This window comes from Labeo rohita, chromosome 8 (genome assembly GCF_022985175.1).
Source record: "Labeo rohita strain BAU-BD-2019 chromosome 8, IGBB_LRoh.1.0, whole genome shotgun sequence".
NCBI lineage: Eukaryota > Metazoa > Chordata > Actinopteri > Cypriniformes > Cyprinidae > Labeo > Labeo rohita.
In genome coordinates this window covers 7,976,916-7,995,226 of record NC_066876.1, presented here as the reverse complement: position 1 = coordinate 7,995,226, position 18,311 = coordinate 7,976,916, and the positions used below count along the sequence as shown (strand labels likewise).

The following is an 18,311-nucleotide window of genomic DNA, read 5'->3' as shown; positions in this document are numbered from 1 at the left end:
GGTCCAGCATGACTGTGATATTAAAGTAATAGCCAAGCAAAAGGTCATGAGTTTTCATATGACATTAAGATCAAGGTAAACATATGTGGCATTTGTTCATTTCGTTCTGTGAAGCTGACTAGCGTGCCTCCTGCCTCCACACACACAGACACACACACACACACACACGTGTGTCTGTGTGTGAGAGTGAGAGAGCAGGTCACACTGTACCCTCACTTATCTCTCACAGCAGCTTGCTGGTCATATGTTTTTGCTGGACTGAGATAAGTATGTTTCTCTCTGAGAAATGAGATGAGACACAAGGATCTGTTTTGGAGGATGGACTGACTATGACAGACAACAACGTTATGAAACCTCACGTGAAAGCAGGATTTATTGTATAACTTACAGAAAGTTATCGTATACAACTAGTTATTCAACTAGTGCGAGTGCTTTGGGTGTAGAGCCTGGTTTATACGTGCCACATCAGCACGAGTGTGAAGGTGCATGCTGCAAAAAATACGGACGGTGGATTTTCAAGCTAAAATAAAGTAATGACAGATTGAGTGACAGAGGTGAACATGTTGGTTTTCATGTGGAAAAAAACACATGTAAGCACTGTCACCGACAACCAGCTTAGCTTTAGCCTACTTTTCTTTTTGTTTTCATTTTGAAAAGCTTGTTATCTTTGCTGTTCACCTCACGTTACACTATGGAGGCTTGTCTTCATTTAATTTTATTTGTTTGATACCTTAGTGTTTGCTACATTTGCTGTAATTTATTAAATTTATTTGCACATGCGGACCACTTATGTGCAACCAAAATAAGAAAAGTGCTCTGTAAATAAGTTTGCATACCGACATGGTTGACAGCTGTTAATGTACAATTACCATTTTAGATAAATTCGCATTTCAGGGGTTAAATATGACGTTATTGGGGTCACTTCATCCCGCGGACATAAAAATCTACCTGCGGCAACTGTGTAAAAGTAGCCCAATTCGGCAACACTGCTGTCAGTGCATATACTTACTTGCCAGCAGCACGCCAAAATAAAAGCTTACTAATTTTAGGTTTGAAAATGATGAAAATTCATATAAAAAAGGTATTATCATTTTATTTTTAAGTTTACTATAAAACAATTGTATTTTTATTCAATGCTCCTTTTTATTTTAAAATATAATAGTATTATAGTAATACCACACTTTATTTTGTTTATAATTTTATAAAAAAAAACTAAATAAATAAAGTCCAATAATATTATTATCACTATTATTAATTTATTTTTTAAGAGTTACATTTAATGAGTCACACAGTGTTTAGTGTGAGGACCAAACCAAATCTTCAGGTGTCTTATGAGAACCAGGCTAAAAAAAGTATGTGCACCACTGTATATAATACAGCACGTGGTGTAGGCTATGCCATGTCTTGTCTTATTCGTTTTTGTTAATAAACATTATGTAAGCTAGTTTGTCATTGTAGCCTACTGTAGAAAGTTAGTCGCAAAAGAGCGACCAGTGGGAAGAATGAGTCTAGAGCCCGCGGTCTAGAGGTGCGGCCTTTTGTAATATTCTTACAAATTTGGCACCTTGTGAAATATGTATGATTTTTCATGATTATTCATGATCCAGTTTCTTACAGCAGAAGTGAGTATAAGGGGGTTTTTTTCCTAAAAATGTTCTAGTTGGCAAGTTTAGCGGCTAAACATGGCTAAATGCGGCTAAAGTAAACAGGCTCGTCACTCCACAGAGAGAAGAGAGGGGCGGGGCGAGCAGAGCTCAATAACATTTAAAGCAGCCTCGACCAGAACGGGATGAATTTTGCAGAGCTGATTTTGACAAGGTAAAAAGGGTGTTGTTTTACACAACCATTGAGAATTTTTAACCAAATATATTATAGACTTTTCATTAAGACCCTAAAGAATCATATCAACTTGTGGAAAATGGGCATCTGATTACCCCTTTAAAAACGCTGATTTATTTAGGAGCAATACACCACTTTTGTGTTTTTCAGCAGTTCTGCTATAGCTTTGTTTAAAATTATTTAAAATATTAGTTACTCTGTTGTGTGTAAATCATGAACTTCAATCTAAAATCACACACTCATAACACTGTTTTTGGGATTAGTGAAAAAGATCCTGTGACATTCCACAGACATTGTTTGCAGTTTTTTTTCTGTGTAAATATCTAAAAATACAACATATTCCACTGCACCACTTTTCTATTTCTTTGTAAACATGCGCTCGTCAGATTTTTTTGACACTTTTCCTCATGTCTTGCGCACATGATATCTGTTCTCAAAATGCAATGCTCAAGTTAAAACCGTTTTTAAAACTTGTTAAAACTTTTAAAAATTGCTCCTCTGCATTTTTTCCCCATTCCATTGACTAACATTTGTTTTTCAGCACATTCCGTTTAAATGGCCCTGAAGAAAATTGTAGTTGCACATGCAGGACTGTATACAGCATATATAAACCATCTTAACCACAGATATGCTCTTAAATAAGGCTCTTTTTGTACAATATTTATATCCTTGGTATCCCGTAGTGCTGTTGGCCAGAGGTCTGTAATGTGTTTCAGTGTTTTATGCCCCGTCCTGCTGCCAGTACAGCATCCTAACACAATAAAGCCAAAATGGATGCTTCCATAAACATCCATCAGTGGGGCCATTAGCTTTCAAATCTGCACTCATGTTTCAGTTTTGTCTCATAAAAATTCGCCAGGAAAAAAAAACACCCACATACCAACATTGCTGACAGCACACTTAAAGCAGCTGTACTTGAATTGAATATAATATCTAAATAGGTTTTCACACAATAACAACATGCTCACGAACAAACAGCCAGGCGTCATCTAATAAATCTATGCAGTGTGCCGCCCATGGGCAACAGCACAATGGCTGGGCTCAAAACACTTAATCCCTCACATTATGTGTGTGTGAAAGAGAGAGATGGCTTGCGCTTCACAAAACCAGGCCCACACACATGCACCAGCCTGCTGTCTGCAATAACATTAATTGTTATGATGGCATTCAAAGCCTGGTCATCTACTGCAACAAGAGCATTGCTTATTGTTGTATCCCTCTATCAAATTAAATACATACTTTATAAATCTGTACAGACATTTTATAACAACAAACCATAATAATAAGCATGTTTGTGAAAGGATGCATGAATTTAAAATTCTGTTGATATCAGTAATGATTTTTAATTATTTGATGGCCATTAAAAGATAAATGGTTGATATTAAAATTCTTTATTTTGCCTAAAACAATTAAGCATCATAAGTTTATGAATTAGTTAATCATGTTAGTAATTCCATTTGTAGTAATAATTAAATTATTTAATTAATAATTGTGTTATTAAAAAGGGAAATTAGATTACACAATTAAAAAAAAAAAAAAAAAAATGATGGCCAATAATTTATAAGTGGTTGATATTGAAATTCTGTACTATTTTGTCAGAAATTAGTGCAGGACTGAATCTGAGCATTGCAACATTATAATGTACAGTATAAAAAAATAGATATTAATTTGCCAAAATTGAAAAATGGATATGAGATTTGCCAAATGCTGAAGATTAGTTATCAGTGTTAATAATTACATTTTTAGTATTTTATTAGTGTTACTAAAGGTTGATTTTAAATGACCATTAGATGATGAAATTAGCAACTAATTATTTTAAATTAGTTTATGTCCAACTAGAATGGTTAATATTAAAATTCTGTACTATTTTGTCTAAATAAATTCAAAATAAAATACTAAAGCAGCAATGAATTTAAGCATCACAACATTATAATTAACAGTATGAAAAATTTATATTAATTTTGAGATTTACTAAATGCTGAAGATTACATGCGTCAACATTAATAATTACATTTTTAGTAGTGTAGTTGAGGTCAGAAGTTTACATACACCTTGCAGAATCTGCAAAATGTTAATTATTTTATCAAAATAACAGGACAACTGAGGGACTTACACAATACTTACATGTTTCCCAGAAGACAAAATAAGTGAAATTTACCCTGATCTTTAAATTCCAAAGGTTTTCACCCCTGGCTCTTAATGCATTGTTTTTCCTTCTGGAGCATCAGTGAACGTTTGAACCTTCTGTAATAGTTGCATATGAGTCCCTCAGTTGTCCTCAGTGTGAAAAGATGGATCTCAAAATCATACAGTCATTGTTGGAAAGGGTTCAAATACACAAATATTTTTTCTGAAGAACAGCAGCCAGTTTAACTGTTCAGGACAAACAAGGGACTTATGAACCAACCACATAACATGTATTTTGTCTGATCCCTCTTATTTTGGTAAAATAATTGACATTTTGCAGATTCTGCAAGGTGTATGTAAACTTTTGACCTTGATTGTAATTAAATTATTAATGTTTATAAAAGGTTCATTTTAAATGACCATTAGATGATACAAAGGTACAGTTAATGTAAAAACAGGACATTAGCAACAGCACTTTCAACGTGGTAGTTTTGGACAGGCAGCCATCTTTTCTTCAGGAAATTTAGTTGTAAAGTTCTGTCTGCTAACAGAGGCATAGGCTTCAATGTTTTTTCAGTGACAGTAATTATTACTATGCTATTGATTATATGAATGTATTTGTGCATCCATGTGCATGTACTGTATATGTGTCTGATTTCCCTTGAGGATCTTTACATGTCTGGACCCCTCTTCTTTCTCACATATGACATAAAGCCCATCACTAAAGTCCCTTTAAGACAAGTCATTTCACTCGGTGGCCACCTTTGAAACGCCTCTCGGGCATTCAAGTGAAGCTTCTATCTCTTTGACTGGGGAAACATCAAATTATCTAAAACTGTTCAGTAAGGTCACTATTAAATTTCATATTTGAAAACACCAATGAAATATGACAGCAACAGGCTCATAAAATGCGTTTCTTATGTTTAAATACTGTAAAAGAAAAGATCGTTTTTTTATCATACTAGACCAGCCAATGCACATGCGCAGTCACGAACGCAAGTTTACAGACAATGCCTGTTTTTATAGGAACTGGAGTGTCAACTGCAGCTACAGTGACGCGATGACTTTACTAATCAACACTTGGCTCTTTCGTTTAGCACTTGGAGCGCATTCACCATATTGGGCGTTGCACGTTCTCACATTTATAAGCAATAGGAGTGCACAGTCTTGCTATATATGAAGTCTTTGCCCATCACCTCATGAATAAGGGTTCCCTATGCTTGTGTTTAGTGTAGTTTGGGGCGCAAGCCTTGTCAGAAAGACTGTAGTCTTAAATATTGACCTAAATTCTAGTCCACTGATGTCTAATATTCCTAGAAAGAGCCTGTTAACATTCCTCTTCACTTCAATGGCACTATTTTGAAATGTAATAGGAGAAAATTAATGGGGAAAATACACTATATGAATTAAGTATTAGGACACACCTCTTAATTATTTTGAATTTAGTAATTAAGAGGTGTGTTCTTTCATCCATACAGGGTATTTTCTAATTCATTTTCTCTTTTGGCAGTTCATGTTGCAAAGCCATTACTACAAGTGTATGAAATCAAGCTTTTAGTCATGCAGGCTGCATGTGCAAACATTTGTGGAAAAAAAATAGTTGTTCAGAAGAGACCAGTGAATTCAAGCATGGTACTGTGATAGGATGCCACATTTAGAGTTAGCCAGTACCTGAAATTTCATCCCTAGATATACAGTCAACTGTACTGTAAATGATATTATTGGAAAGTGGAGCATTTAGGAAAAGCAGCAAGAAGACCAGGTCACCAGTCGCCAGAGCAGGGTTACTGAGTGCTGAGGCACATGGAGCGTAAAAGCAAATGCTCTGTTGATTTTATAGCTGAGGATATCCAGACTTCCACTGGCATTTATGTCAGCACAAGAACAGTGTGGTGGGAGCTTCATGGAATGGGTTTCCATGACTGAGTAGCAAGCATAAGATCACTAAGTAAAATGGCAAGTGTCAGATGGAGTGTGTAAAACACACCACCACTGGATTCTGGAGTAGTGGAATCCTGTTCTGTGGAGCGAATCATGCTTCTCTGTTTGGCAATCCCACAATGGCAACCACAGTGATGGGGTTGGACTAGATCACTTACTTCCAGTGAAGGGAAAAAGGGATAGTTCACCCAAAAATGTCAGTTCTGTCATTAAATACTCACCCTCATGATATACTCATGTCGTTCCAAACCTGTAAGATTGTTGTTCATTTTTAGAACACAAATTAAGATATTTCTGATGAAATGCAAGAGTTTTCTGACCCTGCATAGACAGCAATGCAGAATATCGATAAAATAGTCCATTTGACATCAGTGCTTCAACCGTAATGTTATGAAGCTACGAGAATACTTTTTGTGTGCAAAGAAACAAAAATAACAGCTTTATTCAACAATTTTTTTTCTCTGTTGTGTCAGTCTTCAACGCACGCTCACCAGGGCTCGAAATTGCGACTGTTTTGGTCGCATATGCTCCTGGAATTTAATCTGCGCGACCTCAAAATATATTTGGAAGCATTTGTGCGAGTGCGTGTAATTGTTGTGGTGTGACTTGTTTTCATTTCTTTACAAAACTTTTGCTGAGTACTGCACAGTATATGACTGCTGTGAGCTGATACAGTGAGCTGTTCTAGTCATCGTTAGCTTACATAACATAACCAATTACACGTCATCTTTACATTCTTAGCTTTAATGCAGATTTTAGATATTAGCCGTCAATCACTCACTACGCTCCGTTGGAACTCGGAACCAGCCGGTTTTCGCTCCAAACATTTTCTTTCACCAATCTCTGTTCCGGCCAGACAAACAGCGCCTGATTGCTGGAGTAAGTTATCTTTCATGTGTGGTTTGGTTCAGGTGTTTTATGTAGCACAATTTCACAAAGCCAAAGTCTGTCAGGCCATTCTGTTTTTGCTTCAGATATTGAAATTATAATCTAATTTAAATCAGAAACGGCTCATGCATGCAGCATCTTTGTGTGGATTAAGTTTAAAAATGCTGTGGTTGCCTCTAATTTAAATGGCTACAGAGAGTTTGACCTGTAATAGAGAAAATAAACATCTTGTTCATCTACTCATATTTTCATACTTTCATGTCCCTTTCTTAAGGCAATAAATAATTATAAAAAAGACTTTCAGAATCAGCCCATTTGTTTGTAAAGCATCTGTAATCAGAATCGGCCATAAAGAGTCAAGATCAGTGCATTACTAAAAAGAAGTGTGTGGCAAAGAATTCAGGATCAGGTTCGACTGGTGAAGCTATTAATCATCAGGATGTTGCTGGCCGTTCCTCTCAATTGGCAGTTGTGGTGCTCCTTAATATTCCTTGAGTGCTCCTAAATTTTATTTGGTGCTAACACCAAACACCTGTTGGTGTAATGATCAGGCATCCCAAAAACTTTTCCATACAGTGTACTTCCAGAACCATAGCTGTGAAAAACCTTTGCAACTTGCAAAAAATATGTTTAGTATGAATATACAACAACTTCTGAATGAGCATCAATGGGCAAGAACTGCCACTTAGACAGGAAGAAATTGTTTTATTGACATGTACATAAACGGTGACACAAAATTTAGGGTCAGTACAATTTTTTAAAAACTTTTAAAAGACATTAGGAGTAGTTCACTTCCAGAACAAGAATTTACAGATAATGTACTCACCCCCAAGATGTTCATGTCTTTCTTTCTTCAGTTGATAAGAAATTATGTTTCTTGAGGAAAACATTCCAGAATGTTTCTCCATATAATGGACTTCAATGGTGCCCCCAAGTTTGAACTTCCAAAATGCAGTTTAAATGAAGATTCAAATGGCTCTAAACAATCCCAGCCGAGGAAGAAGGGTCTTATCTAGCCAAACGATAACAAATTGACAATTTATATACTTTTAAACCTCAAATGCTCGTCTTGTCTCGTCTGTGCATGTGTAGTCTGTGTAATCCAGGTCAATACAGTTAGGGTATATCGAAAAACTCCAGTCTCGTTTTCTTCTTCAACATCAAAATCAGCCTACAATGCTGTTTTACCTTTTGTTGTAAAGGGCGTTTGATGTTCTTTGCATGTAAACACTGGGTCGGTACTTCTCAAGTGATGTAGGACGATTTTGAAGTTGGGGAAGAAAACGAGATGGGAGTTTTTCAACATACCCTAACTATACTGACCATATTGAACTGGAGTTTACACAGACTTAGACAAGACGAGCGTTTGAGGTTAAAAAGTATATCAACTCTCAATTTGTTTAGAAAATGACCGATTGTTTCACTAGATAAGACCCTTCTTCCTCGACTGGGATCATTTAGAGCCATTTGAAGCTGCATTTAAACTGCATTTTGGAAGTTCAAACTTGGGGGCACCATTGAACCCCACTATATGGAAATAATTCCTGAAATTTTTTCCTCAAGAAACATAATTTCTTTTCAGCTGAAGAAAGAAAGACACGAACATCTTGAATGACAAAGGGGTGAGTAAATTATCTGTAAATTTTATTTTGGAAGAGAACTAATCCTTTAACGACTCCAAACTTTTGAACACTAGTTGATATTACAATAATAGACCAGTGTGAAAAACTCAACCAAGTCATTGTCAGAAAACAGGAACAAATGCTATTAAAATGTTTTATTAAAGTCCACAAATATGTATCATCCAACATTGTTTTGGGATGTATTCTGCCTGGGAAATTTGGCTGTTTACTCTGACTCTTCTAAAATGTTTTATCAGTGTTTGGCATGAAACAATTGTGGTTGAATAATTGTCCAAAACGCAATATGTCCTCTGACTGAGTTCAATTTGACTTTGAATCTGTGTCATACCAGGATCAAAGCAGCTTACAAACCAACCAGCTTTCACCCCCTGCTAACTGCACGAAATCTTCCGTCCTCATCCACATTACCGTCTGCTCCTGTGTTAATGACTGCAAAATTGCTATTCAAGACAGCATGAAGCATAAAAGACTGAATTTACAAATGGGAAATAATTGGGGTGGGACTTGATTTCACCCATCAGGATTTGATTGAACTTTGAAAAGTGGTCTATGATATTATTGCTAATTTTCCCCCACCTGTTTGGCCTAGGCAGAGGCATCACCAGAGAAGTCATTTCTGAGGTGGAGAAAGTTACCTTTCAATAAAATTATATGAAAACAAACATTTTATGAATGCAAACACTCTTTTCCCCTCATTCTTTTTCTCCTCTCAATATAGTGTCAAAAAAGCCAATAAAAGCATGCGTCTCTGCAAAGAGTGACTAGATTGGGCTTGTTCAGATGTGTGGACTGCGAAGTCTCGTTTGCCATAGCAACAGATCTGATGTTACATAATGCAGTAGGAATAGGAAGAGGGCGAGAGGTCTGACTGGCTTAATGTGGGAGATGCAGCAGGATATTTTTAGGATTCTCGTGTTCTTCCTCCTCTCTTGCACTGCAATTGATGCAAAGAGGACGCAGATGAGGACGGGTACAGGACACACACTGAGCTGCGTGTGTTTGAACAGTATTCATCTGTTTTTGGGTGACTTGTACGTTGCTGTCGCAGACATATCACCATGTGAACATGAAGATAAGCACTTGCTCATGATTCATCTATGCAACGGCCTCTGAACTCCAATGACCCTACATTGTCCTGTTTTAGTACAGTACCATATTTTGTACCATTTATCAGTATCACCATCAAGCCTTTCTAGGTGTATATGACTTTCTTCTTTCAGACAAATACAGTTGGAGTTATATTAAAAATGTCATGGCTCTTCCAAGCTTTATAATGGCAGTGAATGGGTGTTGAAATTTTGAAGTCCAATAAACTGCATCCATCCATCATAAAAACTATTCCACATGGCTCTTTATTTGACTTTATAATCTCGACAACCATTCACCTACATTATAAAGCTTGGAAGAGCCAGGACATTTTAATATAACTCTGATTGTATTCGTCTGTATGTATAAAATGTAAAAATCAACTTTTTCATACAGTAAATAACAGCTAATAATGAAAAGCTGTCCCACTGCGTTGAGATTGGCGAACAGCTTAGACAGTGTTTTAGTACTGCCACACCCCCCTGTCAAGTTAATGCAAGTTAGATAAATAGTGAATCTTACATTTTAAATATGGATATATTTCTTACAAAAACGCATCGATTCGCTACAGGAGACCCCCGGGAGCCGTGTGGGGCACATTTTATTATGGATGGATGCACTTTATTAGACTTTATTAGACTCCGATTGTATTCGTCTGAAAGAAGGAAGTCATATACACCTAGGATGCATGGAGGGTCAGTAAATAATACGCTACAGTAGTGTTGGGTCCTATCATCAGCCTGCGAGATGACCAATACATGATATTATTGTGCTAATGTATTTAATTATTTACATACTTAGTTTCATTGCCCGAAACCAGCTCCAGCATAAGGCTAAAAGCAGCCATTAACATTATCAAAGAACATCATCACTGATTATCCTAGCCTATTCTAGTGCAAGTTTATGCATTTTAAAAAACACTTGCATTATAAGTTAATCTATACTGCGAACTGCACACGTCTGCGGCATGTTACGGCTCTGAAGCGGCCACTCTAGTCAATGCTTGTGTTTATACCCGCCACGCTGCGGCTCGTTGAAGCGGTTCTGCGCGCTGCATTGCTAAAGTTTGGCTAATTCCCCACCTCGTCCCTACAATCCCCCCCCCCTCCCCGCCGTGGGCGAGATTTATGTAATGATATTCCAATGGACCGCGTTGTGACATCATAGCATGTGGGAAACAAACGCTGTAGTCCAAAGGAGCCGTTCATTGTAGTTCTTGAAAAGAGATTTTTTAAAAACGAAATATCTCTTTGAGATTTGTAACTTTGTAGATCATTTTTATGCCCAAAGATACACACCACACACTGACTAAAGTTCAAAAAGTAAAAAAGCATAATAGCACCCCTTTAAATGTTGTTTAAACTCAATATCTCATTTACAAACTAACTTAAAAATCATTAAAAGCTGACACTCAGTGATCTTACAAAGTTCCAATATAATTAACAAAGCTCTCTACACTGCACACTGAATCTGTTATTTACACTCTCTCTTATTAACAAAAGGATTGGTGAGATACGTCTGTGATACATTACTCAAAGTTGCAAAAACACATAGAAACCTTTGAAGCTCCCCTCACATCAAACACAAATATGTTAATTTGGTCAGTCACACTGGTGCTCCTAAATATTTTTTCATAGTCGGACGCAGTAGTTTTCAGTTGCAAATGTAGATCTAGATGTAGTGTTTTTTTTTCTTCATGAGTCAAACGAACAGCTGAAGTGGCATTGGATTTGGAAAGCATCTCTCATCCATCTTAGAGGTTGTCTGCTGTTTTCTCTCCAGAGACCAGACTTGATTTTCCACTAGATAGGATAGCACAGGGACAAATCTATAAATAATCCGGGAGAATAGCTGCTCTTTGAACAAAAGCTGCGATAGGTCTGTTCATCCATCTGTGCTGGATGACACAGAGGTTTTACAGAAATGTGAGATGCCAGACTGTGTTAGCTAAAATACAAAAGCACCACGTTAGCTTTCTTACATAAGTCTTCTTTAAAGGTGAGTGTGATGACTAAGATGTTCTCTGATAACTGCAGCGTCACTGAGACTGTGGTGTGTTTGCTTTGTGCTGTAATGAAACACTCACATGACTCTTCAGAATTCTTCTCCTCTCTAACACCTACCTGGTTTTATTAGTGAACGTTGAATATAATGACTGAATCAACCTGAATAGAATACACCAGTCATTTTCAATGGTTAGCTAAAGTAGAAATAGTTCTGTAAAGGGATAATTCACCAAATGATGTAAGTTAACGCTGCCTGATTATGACAAAAAGCATTTTCATGATTATTTTCGCTCACTATTGATGTCCTGATTGTTTACCGTGATTACTCGTTCATTTTGGAAACATGAAACATGTCATAAAACAAATTGTCTGGAGCTAAATATTTTTCTTTTTGAGATATGCTTGTTCTAGTGCAAGGCCAAAGTTCATGAGGCATGAATAATTGAGTGATTCTGACTTGTGTGAATTCAGAAGGATCAATAACCAAGAGACGCTGCCAGAAGAGAAAGCACTTTAGAGAGCAGCATCATTATCCTTCACATTTATTGGCTGTCAAAGAATATCATGTTTGCTTCGCCTCTTATTTATGGAGCATCAAAATAAGTAGCTTTATCGTGCTAAAAATGTTGTGTTTCAACTATATTTTTGAATTAAAATTAACAGTTTATTTAAATGAAAATGTACTCACCCTCAGGTCATCCAAGATGTAGATGAGTTTGTTTCTTTCTCAGAACAGATTTGGAGAAATGTAGCATTACATCACTTGTTCACCAATGAATCCTTTGCAGTGAATGGGTGCCGTCAGAACGAGAGTCCAAACAGCTGAGAAAAACATCACAATAACCCACAAGTAATCCACACCAGTCCAGTTTATCAATTAATGTCTTGTGAAAAGCTGTGAAAAGGTTGTAACAAATCATAATCTATCATTAAAATGTTTTTAACTTCAAACTGTTGCCTCCAGCTGAAATACAAGTCCTCTATCCATAATATTGCTTTCTACAGTAAAAAGGTTTGAACCAGGAGAGAAATATGCACAGATCAAGTATCGTTTACAAGCAAAAACATTCATAAACAGCTTTAGATAAAAATGTTAGTGGTTTTTGTTGTGAGAGGACAACAGGGGATGGACATTTTTACTGTAGGATGGATTATGGACTTGAAGTGACAAAAATGCCTTTATGATGGATTTGTTTTTTAAAAACATGCAGCTTTTTACTTCTTGTGTGGATTACTTGTGGCTTATTGTGATGTTTTTATCAGCGGTTTGGACTCTTATTCTGACGGCACCCATTCACTGCACAGCATCCATTGGTGAGCAAGTGATGCAATGCTAAATTTTCCGAATTTGTTCTGATGAAGAAACAAACTCACCGGCATTTTGGATGGCCTGCTAATTTTCATTTCTGGGTGAATTCAGATACCACTGAATTCAGTTCACTTAAAGGAGAAGTTCACATCCAGAACACAAATTTACAGATCATTTACTAACCCTTTGTCATCCAAGATGTTCATGTCTTTCTTTCTTCAGTCGTAAAGAAATTGTTTTTTTTGAGAAAAAAATTGCAGGAATGTTCTCCATATAGTGGACTTCTATAGTGCCCCTGAGTTTGAACTTCCAAAATGCAGTTTACATACACATACACAATGATCAAATTAAAACTGTACTTAAATGAAAAAAATAAATAAATAAAAACTTGACTCAAATAAAGATTAAATTAAAATGTATTCCCCCGGTTTCACAGACAAGGCTTGAGTCTAGTCCAAGACTAAAATACAATTCTGAGCTGTTTCAACTAAAAGAAACTTGCACTGATTGATCCTGAAATACTGTGGGTCAGTAGCCTTGTTTTGCCTCAAGATGCACACCAGTAATGTCTTTTATAAGGCATGTTTATACAAATAACTTTAATGTCCTAATTGAACTATGGTTTAATCCTGGCTTAATCTAAGCCCTGTCTGTGAAACCAGCCCATTGTGTTTTAACATTAACTTATATTTAATTTAGTGATTCCTCTGTGTACCACTAGTGGTACTCTCCTTTAACAGTTTTTGCTTGATGTTGTACTGTCATATCGTGGCGAGTAATGATATCCTGTATTTGGGTGTTTTAGGAATGGTGTGGGGCGAGGAGGCCCTGTAAATGTGTGTCATGAAGCTTCTCACCGCCTGAGGTAAGAGTTCACTCTTCTGTCTTTCTCTTCTTGTGTCTTTCTCATTCACTCAGTTGTTTACATTTTCACCTACATTACATTATATTTAAACCATTTACTTATTTTTGCTTTAGATACCTTTCCCAAAAAATCCAGATAAAACCTAATGGTCTATAAATTAAATGAATAAATGATGGCAGATTAAAAAAAATCTGTGTCAGTCTACTTCTGGCCAATGAAAATTGTTCATGTAGTCTGAATGTAAATGGATTAAAGGAGAAGTCCACATCCAGAATAACAAAGTGAGTTTTTCGCCATACCCTACCTTTTTGAGCCTTTTTGATTCGTAGAAGTGATGGGGAGTTCGAATCATTTTACCGACTCTGACCTTTGAGTCTCATTCAGCAAAATGAACAAATCTTTTTCATTTTGCTAATTTTAGCAAAATATAATTAAAATGTTACGTGTTACTTCTACGTACATACCACATCTACTGCTTACACAAATGTTGATCACACTACAAACAAGACAAAACTATAATGCTATAAGAAACAGAAAAGATTAATTCATTGTTTACCTGGGTCTTTAGTCTATGATTAGCTCACCTCACCTCTTATCTGACAAGTTTTTGGGTTTGAGTCGTTCATTCATCACGTGACAACCCCATAAGATGAACGAACTACTCGGAAAACCCGAAGACTCGAAACAGGTGAACTAATTCCAGTACCTAATAGGATGTTGCACATGCGCGACTGAATGAATCACTCCCCCGAGACTCGTTCTTCCGGAGTCACATTAAAGATCCGTTCAAAATGAATGAATCATTCAAGAATGCACATCCCAGTGCCTGTGCTACATGAGCTTTTGTGCTTAAAAAGTATACAAATTTTTATTTTTTGAAAAAAAATGACAGATCGTTTCGGAAGTTCAAAATCAGGGGCACAATTGAAGTCCATTATATTAAGAAAAAACCTGAAATGTTTTCCTCAAAAACCGTAATTTCTTTATGACTGAAGACAGAAAGACAAAAACATCTTGGATAACAAGGGGGTGAGTAAATTATTTTTGTTGTTCTGGAAGTGGACTTCTCCTTTAAAGGGACAGTTCCCCCAAAAATGAAAATTCTGCCATAATTGATTCATTCCAAAAGCTGTGTGACGTACTTTCTTCTGTGGAACAGAAAATGACATATTTCACAATTTTAGACCCCATTAACTTTCAATATTTGGACAAAAAATATACACTAAGCCATCAAAATATCTTCCTATGTTTCAGAGAAGAAATAAGGTTTTGATGGTGAACAATTGCAAACAATGAAATGAAGTTTGTGCCGTTTTTAGCTTATTTTAATCAACCAAAAAATAGTGTTTTGAGTAATGGGATAATAGAATAAAGGCTGTAAATATAAACTATAATTGTAGTTTTCTGTACTTTTAGCTCTGTTTTTGTAGTTCTTTTAGCTCTGTTTTTAACCAGAATTTTACTAATTTTAAGACAGCTAGTTCTGTACTTTCTTGGTTAAATGGGGAAGGGAGTCGCTAATACTGCAGTCTCCCTCCCCCATCCTTCTCTTTCTCCATCCATCTATCCACCAGCATTTTACTAATTTTTTTAAGACAGGCTTGATTCAGGATTTATACAAGTGACAGTTGTTGCCATAAAGTTATTAAATATGTATTAAAATTATGTTACAAGATAGTTAAAAGTAAGGAACATGTAAATCAGAGACACTGCATAAGTGTTTCTTTGACTATCTATTCATTTTTTTTCATTGTCAAATCTTGAACAAGCCTAACCTGAAACCACCATGCAACTGATACCTGAGCTCTCGAATACATTAGCCGCAGAAATCCATTCAGACCTTCGTCCATCTTTAAAACCATTGCCCTGACAGCGTCTGGCTTCAGACCAGTTCAGATCAAGGGGTTTGTTTGTGGGTTTACGCATGCATACATGTGTGTTTGTATAACATACACAAAGTAGATTACACTTTAAGATATCTGGAGCATATAGAAGACATTAAGATGGCTTGACAAGAACACTTTGAGCATATTTATCTGTATTTCTGATATGAACCTTCCAGTCACTTCCTTTATTTTTAGCCATGTTTTGTTGTACAAGCATGCTGTAGGGTTATTTTTCAAAGGAGTGGGAAATGTGTCCTTTTCAGTTGAATACAAAGACTCACTGGATGCTGGAATGCAGCTTTTGTATGGAAGTCCATCAGAAAAGGCCAGAGAAACACCATCATTGTGCTCATAGCCCACTGACTGCAGAGGTTTTAAAGGGCTATTATGCTTTTTCACTTTTTGAATTTTAGTCAGTGTGTGGTGTGTATCTTTGGGCATTAAAAAGATCTACAATGTTACAAATCTCAAAGTCCAAAGGGAGATATTTCGTTTTTAAAAAATCTCTTTTCAAGAACTACAACGAGCGGCTCATTTGGACTACAGCGTTTGTTTACCGGGTGCTGTGATGTCACAGCGTGGCTCATTAGAATATCATTAAAATAAATCCCGGCTACGGAAATTCGATTTGTTGGCGGGTTGGTAGGGTCGAGGTGGGGGATTAGCCGAACTTTAGTGATGCAGCACGGAGAGCTGCTTCAACGAGCCACAGCGCGGCGGGTATAAACACAAGCACTGACTAGAGTGGCCGCGTCAGAGAAAAATTCGAAGAGGCAGAAGTCATAGAAAAAGTCAAAGAAGCAGAAGTCGAAGAAAAAGTAGAAGAGGCAGAAGCCATTGAAAAAGTCGAAGAAGTAGAACTCGAAGAAAAAGTCATAGAAGCAGAAGCCACAGAAACATTAGAAGAACTAGAAGTCGAAGAAAAAGTCGTAAAGGCAGAAGTCATAGAAAAAGTCAAAGGAGAAGTTGAAGAAAAAGCCGAAGAGGTAGAAGTCATTGAAAAAGTCGAAGAGGCAGAAGCCATCGAAAAGGTCGAAGTAGAAGTTGAAGAAAAAGTCGAAGTGGCAGAAGCCATAGAAAAAGTCGAAGAAGCAGAAGTCGAAGAAAAAGTCAAAGAGGCAGAAGTCATAGAAAAAGTCGAAGAAAAAGTCGAAGAGGCAGAAGCCATAGAAAAAGTCGAAGAAGTAGAAGTCAAAGAAAAAGTCGAATAGGCAGAAGTCGAAGAAGTAGAAGCCATAGAAAAAGTCGAAGTATTAGTTGTAGAAAAAGTCGAAGTATTGTAATGTAAATTATGTGAAAAATAATGCGTTTTTCGAAGCAGAAGCAATAGGAAAAGTCGAAGAAGTAGAACTCTAAGAAAAAGTCGTAGAAGCAGAAGTCATAGAAAAAGTCGAAGTAGAACTTGAAGAAAAAGTCGAAGAGGCAGAAGTAAAAAAAAAAAAAGAGGCAGAAGTAAAAAAAAAAAAATCGTAGAGGCAGAAGCCATAGAAAAAGTCGAAGTAGAAGTTGTAGAAAAAGTCAAAGTATTGTAATAATGTAAATTATGTGAAAAATAATGCGTTTTTCGAACCACCAAGCATGAGAACATGCCCAAAACAAAATCAAGACTTTGAAAAAGAGCATAATAGGACCCCATTAAGGTCCATACACTGCTGACCTTTTTGTACTGTGCATGCATTAGCAAATTTCTGAAGTCTGCTGCTTTCTTTTGACTTGAAGTTGTTAAAGGTGAAGTTAAAAAAATCATCTGTAAATCATTTCTGGTCACACAGATTTTATCTGCATGTTTATATCATTGCAAAATGTAAGCTATTATCGCACAGTTCTCTATATGAAGTTATATATTATGGATATATAGAGATAAATATTTTAATCAGTTGGATATATTTTATATCCAACTAATCCAGATAATGCATTATATCATATTTCATCACAAAATGTAACTATATTATCACCCAGCCATCTGACATCCATATAAAGCCTCATTTTCATCTGCAATGTCTTCTTTTTCACAGTGACCCCATAAAGGGAGCTCTTTCTCATTCAAAATGATGATGCATAAGGTAAATAAAAGCCATTTTTTCATATCATATTTGTTTATAAGCAGATTTCTTATTTGTTTACAAAAAATAAGATAATACATAATCATAAAACAAATGAAAAGGTTTAACCTTTGACCTGTTTGTGTTTGTGAACAGCAATCGGCCCGTACCTCCCCGGGCAGCGTTTGTTCTCTGCGTGGAGGAGGTGTTCCTGGATCCCCAGCGGTCACTATAGTGGTGTGTATAGTAGCAGTGCATGCTGGAATATGATTCCCGCATCAGATTACACATAACGACTGCAATACAATATCACTCCATCAACTAAAACCGTTTCAAATCCAATCAGTCCAATCACATTAAAGGACCAGAGCTAACTGTAATAATAATTATGTCTCAAAATTGTACTGTGCCTGACAACAAATGTAATGCTTTTTTACTTCATCGTAGTATGTTTATGTCTCTGAAATTGGCAATAACTGTCTCCATTTCTTTCATATTTTGGCTTATCACAGACCAAAATGGACAATCAAGTGATTGGGTATAAGGATCTAGCAGCTATACCTAAAGACAAGGCCATTCTGGATATAGAGAGACCTGACCTGATGATGTATGAGCCCCACTTCAGCTATTCACCAATGGAGGTAATACACTGTATATACAGTATATATATACTGTTCAA

At 36.4% G+C, this 18,311-nt stretch overlaps 2 protein-coding genes across 3 annotated transcripts in view; both read left to right on the top strand.

Moving 5' to 3' along the window:
• Positions 1-18,311, top strand: part of LOC127169348 (dematin-like) — a 37,992-nt gene that overhangs the window by 6,086 nt on the left and 13,595 nt on the right. For both annotated transcript variants that reach the window (XM_051116648.1, XM_051116647.1), the window contains exons 2-5: positions 13,645-13,704; positions 17,606-17,653; positions 17,789-17,869; positions 18,145-18,273. In XM_051116648.1, the coding sequence (XP_050972605.1) occupies positions 17,639-17,653; positions 17,789-17,869; positions 18,145-18,273 (225 nt within the window). In that variant the 5' untranslated portion in view covers positions 13,645-13,704; positions 17,606-17,638. The remainder of the gene's footprint in view (positions 1-13,644; positions 13,705-17,605; positions 17,654-17,788; positions 17,870-18,144; positions 18,274-18,311) is intronic.
• LOC127169884 (probable inactive protein kinase DDB_G0270444) lies at positions 14,354-17,599 on the top strand. The gene is made up of 3 exons (XM_051117552.1): positions 14,354-14,392; positions 16,334-16,801; positions 17,066-17,599. The coding sequence occupies exons 1-2, from the start codon at positions 14,354-14,356 to the stop codon at positions 16,799-16,801; spliced, it is 507 nt and encodes a 168-aa protein (XP_050973509.1). The 3' UTR covers positions 17,066-17,599.

Coding starts and splice junctions, on each gene's coding strand:
- LOC127169884 (XM_051117552.1), top strand. CDS start 14,354: ATGAACGAACTACTCGGAAAACCCGAAGACTCGAAACAG. Junction 14,393..16,333: donor AACCCGAAGACTCGAAACAG/GTGAACTAATTC, acceptor AGCACTGACTAG/AGTGGCCGCGTCAGAGAAAA.